Source organism: Lissotriton vulgaris, chromosome 4_1 (assembly GCF_964263255.1).
Source record: "Lissotriton vulgaris chromosome 4_1, aLisVul1.2, whole genome shotgun sequence".
Classification (NCBI taxonomy): Eukaryota; Metazoa; Chordata; class Amphibia; order Caudata; family Salamandridae; genus Lissotriton; species Lissotriton vulgaris.
In genome coordinates this window covers 45,296,297-45,309,413 of record NC_141691.1, presented here as the reverse complement: position 1 = coordinate 45,309,413, position 13,117 = coordinate 45,296,297, and the positions used below count along the sequence as shown (strand labels likewise).

Genomic DNA, 13,117 nt, shown 5'->3' with positions numbered 1-13,117 from the left:
CCTTGTTCACAGGTATGGGTGCAAATGGGTGCTTCACCACGGGAACTAATGTCTGTGATACAGTGAACGGTGCTGAGGATGCACGCCTTTAGAGGACTGTGCAAAAAGAATGATCTAGCCCAAGGCAACACACTACGTGTGGCTATTCTGGGACTCATTGTTTAACCGCCCTGTTTGCTCGTTAGGTATGCTTTCATATTTTATCATTTGGGGATATAGAACATGCTAATTTGTACTATTGTGCTTCTATGCTCTATAATTATTCATTAGTCTTTGTACACTGTAAGAACTAAATCTTAAACGCAATATGCTAAGTCGTTTGTCTTCGTTCGACGAATCTTAATTAAACTTTCTTCTCCAAAAATTTCAGCTGCTTCCTGGAAAGTTTTTGGGCTATCCACTAAAAAAGGGAGGCGGAGATAAAATACGCATTCCTCATGCAATTTCTTAAAGGAACTTTAGACAACGCTACAGTCAAAATGGCTGAACGGAATCACACCATATTTGGCAGAAAGTTCATTCTTTACCCAGAAAGCGTTTAAAAAAAAAAAAGAATTGGTGTTAATCTGTTCAGCCATTTTAGAGACATGAAGCTTAAAAAGTTATAGCTATGTAGCAACCCTTTACTACTGAGGTACTAAATAGCAAATGAAGCTGTTTTCCTGGATCTGCGGGACCAAAACCGGTCCCTCGCAACCAAGGGCTGTGAATGACTGGCCACACCATGAAGAGAAATGTTCCGGACAGCAGTTTAGTGCTCAAGTACTCAGTTCACATGTCCTGGAAAGGAAATAAAAGCATATCAGGGGGCAGTACCCTGAACCTCCCATCTCCCACGAGCCACCCCACCACCACAACCCCTGGTCAGAATAAAAAAACCAAAAACAACTCAGTCGCGGTTCTACTAATGGAGTACCCCGGTGCTAATTGGCAAGTGAGTCATACGGATTGGCTGGATCCACAGGACTGGTCCAAGGGCTGTGATTGGATGGCTGTGGGCTCAGTCTCCATGTCCTGAAAATAAATACAAAGAACACACAATGGAGCCCTGAACCCATGGCCCTTTTTTGGTGGCTGGATTTCCTGAGCAGGCCTCGAAAATTCTTCAAAATGTACTAGGCCTGCAGGTTGAGTAACTTGAATAACCGACTCGCCCTAACTGTAATGGACTTGACCTGTAAATTGGTCTCAAATTGTGTGATGATTGGCAAACATTGGTAAATATTTAATTTTACAGAGTCGCCCTTTTCTTTATTCTCACATATGAGTGCATCTTCAAATATGTGAGTTCAGCATTTCTGCTGTACAAAACAAAACGTATTCGATTAACTAGACTAAATGCTTGCTACGTGTGGAATAAAAATCTAGCCCACATATAGGGTACGCATGATCCCTGAATTACCTGTCCGTTTACAAACAGCATTGCCATCGGGGCAGGAGAGTTTCGCAGTTCATGTTTAAACACTCACTTTTCATAAATCTATTACTAAAGCATTATGTGGTAATGCACTGTCATTTAGTGGCCAAAAACCTTCCCACTGCCTTGCCGCTTTAATGATAAACTATATAGTGTATTAACAATCTGTGAAAATTGGGTTCAAGAAAACATATTTATTATTTGCACATCACCAAGTAAAGTGTTCTGATTTGTTTTTCATCCTGATAAAATATTTTTTTCATCACACAGAAGTACAAAAAAAATGGCTTTCACAACTAATCGAATTTATTTTTAAATGTTTGTACAGTTGACTTATTAGCTATTAAAATGGGTGGTAGGAAAAACCTGATACCCTACATCCTTTCATTTCACACTTCGCACACCAGCTGAGAGTTAACTTTATGAAATCCTAAAACTCTGCAGTCAGAGAAGGAAAAGTAATTGTAAACTGATTTCTGACCTGTCACTGAACAGAGAGCAAATGTGACAAGAAGAAAACAAGATATAGAGGCAGCTTTATTGCTTCTTCTCTTTGATTGAACAGAACACCTGTTCTTTGTTAACTCGGCATAACAGCTGAGTAGGTCCTAAATGTAGCTGGACCTGATAAAATCTCACTCGGTATAGCGAGTAGATTTTTGAACGCCTGCTGAGGGAAACCCCTCCCCCCCTTCCCTCCCCCCCCCCACCCACCACCACCACCACCACCAATCCCCTGTGCCCAAGGTCAAAGTGAAACAGAATGATTGCCACAGATTTGCGGTCCTAGATTCAGAAATTATCCAGATTCCTCAAAATCATTGCAAAATTACAGTGGGGCCAAAAATCAATAACGCAAAAAAGTTAAGCCTGTGGGTGTTGTACGTTTGGCAAGCAATGTGGGTTGGCCACCCGCGTCTGGTGGTGGCTGGCAGGGACCAGTCACCCAATACACTAAAAGTTAGTAGTTCTTCAGGGGGCATCTCTAAGATGCCACCTACGTGCATTTTACAATAAATCCATCACTGGCATCAGTGTGGGGTTATTATGCGGAGAGGTTTGATACCAAACTTCCCAGACTTCAGTGAAGCCATCGTGGAGCTGTGGGGTGCGTGTTGACAAACTCTCAGCCCATGTACTAAAAATGGCTTCACTGCACTTGCAGAGTCCAATAATGGACTCAGACACTGTAGGAGCACACTGCTCATGTAACTATGCCCTCACCTGTGGTATAGGGCATCCTGACTTATGACTGTAAGGCCTGCCAGAAGAGTGACTTACCAATGCCGCAGGCAGTGGTTGGTAGGCCTGGCACCCAGAGAGGTATCCTAGGTCGACTCTTTCGGTTTATCAGGGTCAGAGACACTAAAAACCTGGACCACAGGGAACTGGAGGCTTGCTGCAAATCAGACCCAAGCCCCCCCCCACCTCACCCCCCCCTCCCACCCCCACCTCGCATATCACAACGGTCAGAGACCAAAACGATCACTACTCTGCAACTATATCGAACATTCTGGATGACCGAGCACCACTAAAACCAAAGACAGGAACCACTGGTTCACTGGATCCCTCAACAATGAGAGGAGAGCCCTCCGACAATCCTAAAGGATCAGGAGACAGCACCCTTCTGTAGCACATCTAAAAATTATCCACAAGGCCAGAAATGCCTACAACAGGAACATCAACTCAAAAAGAGAATTCTTCAGATCTGAACTGGGGAACGCCAAGAACAGACCTTGCAAGCTCTTTGAACTGGTCAAACACCAATCCAATAGACTGGCCAAAACCGCGAAAGAAACCCCCAAGTCTTTAATACCATCCGAGGAATTCTCCTCATTTTTCGCTGACAAAGCCACAGCCTTAGGAAACAAACTTAGTGCCGCAACATACTCTCTACTCCTTCCTCCTCCTGGGCTGCCCCCACAGACTTCACCTAAAAATCAAGCACTCTGGACTGATTTCAAACTCCATGACGAAGACTCAGTCTCTAAAATCCTATCGACCATAAACCCGAACAACCATTTTAATGACCCGCTACCATCCAACTGCCCAGCGGGCGCCACCCTGTCCATTATTCCTAGGTGCACTGCAATAATTAACGCCTCTCTGCGGCAGGGATATTTTCTGGAGTCTGAAAGGCGGCCAAGTCCTCCCCATTTTGAAAAAGCTGTTGCTGGATCCAGTTTCTCCTGACAACTTCAGACCTATCTTCAACATCCCTCTCTTAACTAAAGTGTTGGAGAAATGTGTGCAACAGCAACTAAGTCAACACATCAACAACTTCCACCTACTTGATGACTTCCAATCTGTATTCAGACCTGGGCACAGCAACGAAACGACCATGCTCCACATCCTTGACAATGTCGTCCAACCCCTTGACCAAGGGATAATCTGCCTCCTAATCCTCCTAGACCTATCCTCAGCCTTTGGCACGGTCAACCATGAAAAACTACTCGAACGCCTCAAACTCAGGATGGGATTGGATGGCTCCGTTCTAGAATGGTTTAGGTCCTTCCTCCAAAACCACAGTTCACAGAGATTCATAATCAACAGCAACCTATTGGCTCCCTCTCTGGTCACGGTTAGAGTCCCCCAAGGATCAACCCTGTCCCCCACCCTCTTCAACCTTTACCTTGAACCTCTTGCCAAAGTACTACACACCGCAAATACCTCCTACCATATGTACGCTGATGACACTCAGATCTACATCAAAACCTCATCCCTCGAGGAGATTCTCTCCTTGAATGAGGCCCTGAAAGTGACTGTCCAATAACAACATCCCCTGTCAACTACCAAGACCTATAAAAGTAGTTATTGAGGCATGGCACATGGCGACAGCTAAGACAGGGTGGAAGAGAGGGTTAACAGTTTAAACGCTTCACTGGAAAGTTGTATACTGAAGAAAGTAAGAGACCTAGAGTGTTATACAAGAGAAACACTATAGGCATCAGACATGGGGGGGCAAGATTAAAAAATTTGAAGAGCTGCAGACTGACTCCTAAAAAAGCATGAATACAACTAAAACATGCACTAGCAGGGGAACGGAAACAAATGGAAGGCACACAAGCCAGTTCCATTCTACAATACAAAGTATTAAACTGTCAGATGCAACAAAAAAAAGGCAAGATCCCAAATGCAAAGAACGCTCATCAAAACTAACCCTACACCACTGGGAAAAATGATGGTTACGATGGGGAAAAAAACAGGGCATAATGCGGACACAGAGACTGAGCATGTGGACAACCAAAGCCAGTAGTAGCAGTAAGATCCAGACTCAGATTAGTAGGACTCAAGATACTGCGTGGAGGAGACTATACAAGAACCGACATGTAGATCTTTGTGGGGCTCGTGATGAAATATAAATAAGAAATCAGACAACAAGGTACATTTTACTGTATTATCTGACAGTGTCCCAAAGTTACTGAATACTGGAAAGAGGTCAACAAACGTATGGGTGAAATATGGCACTCTGGCATGGAATGCCCAACTAGAACAACTAGTTGGCCTTATGGAATGATGACCTACTAGGTAGACACACAACGTTTATGACAGACTTTATGGTGATAAGTGGTAACTTGGCTAGAAATGGAGGAGTGGAAGAAAATGATTATGTTACTTACCCAGTAAGCATCAGTTCTTGGCAGTTAGAGCTGTAGAGTCACATGCTTTGCATACTCCTGCCATCTAGTGTTGGGTTTGGGTCCAGATGTTTGCAAGTTGTTTTTGTTCAAAGAAGTCTTTCCCCGTCACAAGGTAAGGTGACTCCTCCTTTCGGTGATAGTGCACATGGGCACCGACTCCATTGTTAGATTGTTTTCCCGCCACAGGGCGAGAATGAAGTAAGTAAGTGTAGTATAGAGCTGTCCATGCATATGTAATGGAATAAAGAGAACTGCTACAACTACAGGTGCCTGGGGAGGTGAGAGAGCTGTTGGGGTGGATGCTGGGGTGGTGAAATAGGGATGTGTAGAGGAGTAGTGGACCATCCTTTTTCTTTAAAGACTGCAGAGGACCGTCCAAAGCCTCTTGAAATAGTAGTTTCTTGGAAGAATGAGGCTTTGCTGGCTGAACATCTATTGTCTTTGTTCCAGGCTGAATTTGGAGAGTTGTTTGCCTAAGATCGAGGATTTCCTGCATAACGTCTAGGATTGGTTTAGTTGGAGATCTCGATCTGAAAGTGAAACATTTCGAAGCCAAAACAGGTTTTGGTGCCATTGTGTTCGGTTCTGAGGCACCCTGTTTTTGTTTTGGTGTCGAAAAAGATGACCAAACCTCGATTTGGATGAGGTGGAGGTTCCTGCTGAAGGCTGAATTTTCAGAGCAGAGTACAGGCCTTCAGAGTCTGTTTTTCGGTGCACGCAATGGCTGTTTTGTAGTGGGGACCAGAAGCAGTCTTTTCAGACGGTGCTTATGTTTTGGGCTTTGGATCAAGGGTAAATGTACTTACTGTCTGTTCTAACTTCGACATTGTTATGGCCTGTCCTGAGAACGTGACTTGGTCGGACAATAAGCTGATCAGGTTCTCCTGGTCTCTGGTTACTGCCTCGGCGAGCGGTCCCCCACTTGCCCATTCACAGAAGATCAATTTAGACACCCTGACGGACTCCTTATCTTTAACCCGTCCACTACTACCCTTAGAGATTGAGGCGGCGGTTAGCACTTTTAATACTTGGGTAGAACACGGGTCCGCCACCTCCATCAATAAAGGCTGTATCCGCAGGTTGCGATCTACTCCTTCCAAACCTTGGTTTTCACACACCCTAAGGGAACTTAAACTGGGATGTAAGAAACTCGAACGGGTGTGGAGACAAGCCTATCTGCCCGAGGCAAAGAGATCTGCGGGCAGCGCAAAAAAACTACTATGCGGCCATCAGATCTGCCAAGAGCAGTTACTATGCAGGACGAATTGATAAAGCAAATAATAACAGCAAGGACATTTTCTCAATTGTAAAAAGCTTTTTATCACCATGTGCCGCACAACCTCTGCTGCCCTCATCTGAGCAATGGTGTGAAGAGCTTTCTTAGTTCTTCGTAGATAAAATTGCTAAAATTCAGGATGACCTGCATGCCGTCTGTAACGGCTTTCTGTCTCCCCCTGCATTCCCCCCCTCTACCATGCCGGAGCCAGTTGATCAGTTTGCTAACTTTGCTCTGTCTACTGAGTCCGACATCATTGCTGTCCTTGCGGCCTTGAAATCGGGGTCTCCTTCTGACACTTGCCCTGCTAGGGTCCTCGGGGGACTAGCAAAAACAGTTGGTAATGAGGTCACCCAGATTATTAATCTTTCTTTTCTTTCCGCAACAGTCCCGCTTTGTTGGAAGCAAGCCAAATTGCTGCCACTTTTGAAAAAGACCAACTATCGGCCCATATCATTACTGCCAGCCTTAGCAAAAGTTTGCGAGAAGATCGCTTTTAAACAGTTGGACAACTTTGTTGAAACATCTCAGGCACTGCATCCAGCGCAGTCTGGATTCAGGGCTGCTTACAGTACCGAAACAGCCCTAGTTGAAATGTCGGAGGCTATCCGGGAGTGCTTGGATGGAGGTGACAGAGCGGCTCTGATTTTATTAAACCTCTCTGCCACCTTCGACACGGTACCCCACTCCCTTCTTCTCACTAGATTAGCCACCATTGGCATCACCGGCCCAGCACTCGACTGGTTGACTTCTTTTTTAGATAATAGGACGCAACACGTCTGGATGCCTCCATTTGCTTCCTCACCAAAGAAACTCTCTACTGGGGTTCCCAAGAGTCTACTCTGAGCCCCTTGCTTTTTAATGTTTACCTTACCCCTCTGATCTATCTAGCAGAACAGTTAGGGGCAAAAATTATGGCCTACGCCGATGATACCCAACTTCTGTTCACCTGGCCCAAGAACAATTTGGATACGTCGGCAGTCCAACTTTGCCTCTCATCGGTTTTCCGATGGTTAGCACTTGCCCAGCTCAAATGTAACAAAGGCAAGTCTGAGGTTCTCTTTTATGGCTCTTTCCCCGATAATTTTAGCGATCTCCTATGGCCCAGCGATCTGCCCTGTCCAAAATCCATTGGTGGCCCAGCAAAAAACCTGGGAGTTTGGTTTGGGAATGACCTTAAGTTTGAGGACCACATCAAAAAACTCACGGGGGTCTGTTTTTCTACTCTGAAAACCCTACGTAGGTTTTTTCCCCTCCTCTCGAGAGAGGCTAAAGAGACAGTCTCGCGTGCTCTAATACTCTCCAGGTTGGATTACGCGAACAGCTTGTTCTGCGGCCTATTTGATTCAACGCCTCCTGGTCATACAAAATGCGGCCGCAAGGCTCTTGTTTAATATACCCAAGAGATCCAGTGTCCGCCCCTTCCTCAGCAGCCTCCATTGGCTCCCAGTTTCCCACAGGATTATGTTTAAAACTCTTGTCCTCTCTTATCATGCTGTTCATCAGATTGGCCCTGCCTACTTGAGAAAAAGGTTCACTCTGTACATCCTTAATCGATCCCTCCGGTCGGCCAATCAGTGCCAAATGACCGTGCCCAAATTTAAGTAATCCCGATTAGGTGGTCAGTCCATCTCGGTCAGAGCTGCGAGGGCCTGGAATGCCCTCCCCCTCCACATCAAGACCGCTCCGACCATCATGGCCTTTAAGAAAGGGCTGAAAACTCACTTGTTTAACACTATTCTGTAATCTACCATTTTTTCTGCCCTTTTTTTTACCCTCTGAATCGCTCTTACCTTCTCGCGCCAGGATACTATTTTAGTAATAGAGCGCGCTACAAAAGCCTTTATATCGTATCATATCATACTGTCCTGATGCTTCTAGGCCGACTGGAGGGTGACGGAGTCTTAGTCTGTCATATATCGACAGTCATTCCTCTTGTGCAGCCGATGCTTCCTCCTCGTCCTCATCTTGTCGCTGGAAAATATCCGGAACATCGTCCACTTGCTTCCGCTGCATCTCTCGGAGTCTAGCACATTGATCTCTACGAATTTTCTTTGATCGGAATGACTTACAAGCTTCGCAGCTTCCTCTCTATGAGCAAGCGAGAGGCATAGATTACAGACGAATGCTAGTCAGTATGAGGATATTTAGAATGACAATTAAGACAGAACAGAGTGCGTTCCATTAGAAGGTTGTACTCCGCTAAAGTTGTCGAAGTGAAAGAGGCCAGGTCGGCCACTGCCCGTAGGCCCAGAAGGCGAGTCGAAACCCGCAACGCAGGAGGGTAAAGGCTCGGAACAGAAATGTAACTACACGATGGAGGCAATACTGTAGCCTGAATGTGTACAGGCGAGCCCGAAAGAGTCTCAAACAGGAGCATGAGAGATTACATCCGAAGCAGTCGCTGGAAAAAAGCAATCTGCCAATGGAGTCTATGACCATGCGCAGCATTACCAAGAGGATTCACACAGCATTGAGACTCGAAAAAGATTCTTGGAAAAAAACAGTTTGTAATCATCTGAGCCCAACACTAGATGGCAGACTCATGCACAGCATGTGTATCTACACCACACATGCCTCAAACACTTTATTTTCTCTAGGGTTTATTTCTGACTGCAAATATGCATCTACGTAAGAAAGAAAGCATCATATGTTCTGGTGGGGGGGGGGGGGGGGTTTCCAATGTGGGACTGCAATTGCTTGAAATTTGTATGAATATTGCATTTTATATTTACATATACATAAAGAAAATAAAATTAAAAAAATACTATCCATCACTCCTTTTAATTTCAGCTCCAATGCTAGGCAGAACAATAAACCACTATTAGAGCATATCTACGGCAGTCACACACAACAGAAACATTACCCATGTACAGCAGACACATTCCATACATAAACCTCCCACCAAACGGCATACCAAGCATTCGCAAAGGCACTTTAGCGCCTTGCCAGGAGTATGATGCACTAAAAAAATGCAACTATCCAATACAACGCTCCCTTATCTACAGGCGCAAGGGATGTGGTAAAGAGTTGCAGTACACCATCTTCTGACCTAGAATGTGATTAAGAGGCTAGAAATGATCAGGTTGTGAATGAACACCCCCTCCTTTTTTATATCAAAAGCAGGAATGAAAAAATAAAATTAAGTCAGTTTCTCGCAGTCCTCACAAGACTTCGGTCTGGTTCTCGTGTTACCATTATATTGCTGCTGTCCCACAAGGCAGTCTCTTTGCATCAGCCTTTCCTCTGAAAGGGTACCTACACTTATTCTGGGGTTTCACATGACCATTCCATGTTTTTGAAACTCACACCACCACTCTCCAGCTTACCTTCACTGCAGAAGTTCTTCTCAACTCCAGAGAAGCGGATCTTTTCATGTAGAAGCTTCTCCTGCTTGCAGTACTCGCACTGAGACACCACACCCCGTAGCCTCTTGTAATCGTCACAGCAATCTTTGCAGCAAAACTGGTAAACATTGTTCTGTCACAGAAAAAAAGTCAGCATCAATGCAGTTGTCAGACTCTATGCAGAAGAAACTCTGAATTTTATTCATGATCGATTACTTAAAATCATTACATGTAAACATCAGAACATAGCGGCTTCCGATTTACAATAATGGGAAGTGTTTCAAATTTGCAAATAAAAGTGTGATATATAAAATGACTTAAAAGTATAGCAGCATTAGTGAAGAACATAAAAATTCCTTATACAAGTCAGCCATGTCATCAAAACTTAGATTTATTCAATTAAAGATACTCCATAAGGCGGGTGTGGTCTCGCCAAGCAGCAAAAGTCCGCTCTTAAAGCAAGCTCTGCTGGCTGAGCCAGTAATCCTCCATAATCCAGGACTCCTAAGGTGTATCAGTGGCATCAGCTAGTGCTGACCAGGCAAATCGACTGGATATCGACTACTTGTGGCGATCTGTGGCTGACTGTCCCCTGTTGCCGGGCTGTGGAGCTGGGCGGCGGATCACAACTGCGGCCCACCTGAGGTGGGAGCCGGGCCTGGCCTGCTGCCGCCCCATGGACTGATAGCCAGAAGTGCCCCTGATTTCAGCGGGCTGCCTGAGCTTCGGTGCCAGTGACTGCTTGAGGATTGCGCCCTACCTAGTCTGGATATATGTTTCAAATAACAAGGGAACCCCAATATTGAGACCCGGGGTAATTAAGTAATTGGAAAAACATGGGTCCGTGGGAGGCCAATAGGGTCCTTGTGCAGCCTAAAAATTCCTTTAGAACAGCGTTAATCAGAGGAGTAATCAAGGGAAGTCCAAGCGGGACTGGTTACGCAATGTATGCTGGGACACAAGTTTCTGTATGACATCACATGTATTAACAGCATGATTGGAGTATCATCGTATATTTTTAGTAATAGTTTCAGTGCTCACACAGAAAGTGAAAGTGTGTGAAGTGAGGGGTGTCCATGATTAACCCCTTCGATGCTCATGACGGAACGGTTCCGTCATGAGCATCGGTCGAGCTGTACTTATGACGGAACCGTTCCGTCATGACCATGCCCGGTTCTATTAGAGCCCAGCACCGGGGGGGAATCGGCGCCGCACAGAAGGGATTAAAATTTAGATTGCATTGACAACAACAATAGACAAAACTCCAAATTAATTAAATCAGTAGAGGGGTTTTTGGTTACAACCAAAAACTCCTCTACTGCATTAAATGCAACATGCAAGAGGAGGCAACCTGGAGCACTGACTAGGCAAACAGGAGAGTGCCCTAGTCATCTATCTTATTTATTTATTTATTTTTATTTTTAAAGTTTTATATAGCGCGAACAAGATCTTTGCAGATATCAGAGCGCTTTACAGAAACAGTAGGTCGGATAAGCGAGACTCTTACATCAATATGAGATTCCGTAGACAGTGCGTTGCAAGAATAGGGTATCAAACATACAAGAGTATACAGAGTAATAACATCAAGAAACAATAATATGGAGGCAATACAATGTCTATACGGATAAGATTATAGCACCCCAGAGGGTGGGTAAGCACAATGTTGACAGTAAAGCAATAGTCAGTAGTGGGTGCGTTGCAGGATGTTGAGGCACTCAAGTCATAGTGTACCAAGGTACGTATTCAGACCGCTGATAATAAGGGAGTCAAATACTGTCATTGTTCCAATATCAATAGTGTTCAGGTGTATTTAGCCATAAGGATGGCCTTCACCTCTTTCTTGAAGAGTATAGTGGACGGGATAAGCCTGATTTCTGGCGGGAGTGCATTCCAGATCCTAGGTGCCATTCCAGAGAAGGAGCGTTTGTATGTTTTTTCCTTCCGGAATCTCCGTGGTTTCAGGAGGAGAGTGTTTGTGCTTCTGTTGGATCTTGAGCCTCCTGATATGGTCAGCTTATGAGAGAGGTAGTTGGGTGCCTTGTGGTGTATGGCCGAGTGTGTCATACAGGCAATTTTCAACTGAATTCTGGCTTCAATAGGCAGCCAGTTCAGGGCTTTTAAGTCAGGGGATATATGCGAGTGTTTTCTTGAGCCAGTGATGAGTCTCGCGGCCGCGTTCAGGGAGGCTCTTAGGGGAGCCGTTGTTGTCAGGGGGAGCCCGCTGAGAGCCACAATTCCGTAGTCTATGCGAGGAATGACTAAGGCTTGTACCACAGTTTGGAAGTCCTTGGGTGGAACTAGTGACAAGAGGCAAGACGACCGCATGGACAGAGATAACTGATATAACAAGATTATTTTCCATCAGGAAAGAAAGGAATGGAATTAATTCGATAAAGGCATCATTTGCATTATGGAGGACTATAATCAACATCCTACTGTTTTGATTAACAGGATGTGCACCGAGGAAAGTTAGACCACGAAACGCCAATCTTTATCCTGCGTACGAAGATAAGGAACACTCCCTGGGTGATGCACCAATAAAATAATTCAGGGCTCTGTTTCCTTATTCTACTCATTCTGAAGATAAGCCTACATTTAGATATAAGAGAACTCAGATACTTCAGGTTACCATCTCAAATTAAGGTACCCTGCTCACACATATAGAAGAGAGTATAACTCTTCTTCATCTGGTCCTGAGGAAGGTGGTTTCAACCCACCGAAACGCGCGTAGACCTGGCGTGGACAAGACACATATGACATCTGTGTCACCTTAATCTTAGAATCAGTTTTGTTGTTGTGATTGGAATAAATGTGGAGAATGTATGAATGTGTAAGTGTGTTTGTTGGCTGATGTGTGATTATGCAGGGTTGTACTGTTTTTGTTTTGCATATATGATTGAAACTTTAGTAATACTGTGAAGTTCATGGTTTTTTGTACTGAAATTTTAAATGAACTGAATTGTAAATGATGTTTATGAACTTGATGTATATACAAGAAATGATTTAAAAATAAGAAAAAAATATATATTTTTTGATACACTGCCAAGAAAAAGAAAATAAACAAAATATATAAAATGAAAGTATTGGTGTTGCCTTACCTATGATACTAAGAAGGTTAATGGACTAACTCAATGAAACACGTTATATAAGGAAGAACTGACCACGGGGGAACTTTTGTATGTTCATAGTCCACTCCTGGGCACCCCCAAGGTGGAGGCCAGGCATCCTTAGCATTGTGGGGGCCGTTGTGGAGATTAAGCAAGCTATTGCCCAGAGTTGCAGAGTGGGACTCCATGATTGGAATAGGCACCGAGGCGAGAATTATCAGGTCCGTGGAATTTTTTGAGCCCAAGACCCACCGAGGCGGGGAATTGAACCCTGGTCCCGGGCTAGACCTCTGCATCAGGGTCTGCCGATCTAACCATTGAGCCACACT

The 13,117-nt window shown here is 44.6% G+C and overlaps 1 protein-coding gene across 5 annotated transcripts in view; it reads right to left on the bottom strand.

Moving 5' to 3' along the window:
• ZMYM3 (zinc finger MYM-type containing 3) overlaps positions 1-13,117 on the bottom strand; it is a 539,665-nt gene that overhangs the window by 299,967 nt on the left and 226,581 nt on the right. For all 5 annotated transcript variants that reach the window (XM_086918270.1, XM_086918269.1, XM_086918272.1 and 2 more), the window contains exon 11: positions 9,664-9,814. In XM_086918270.1, coding sequence (XP_086774396.1) covers positions 9,664-9,814 — 151 coding nt within the window. The remainder of the gene's footprint in view (positions 1-9,663; positions 9,815-13,117) is intronic.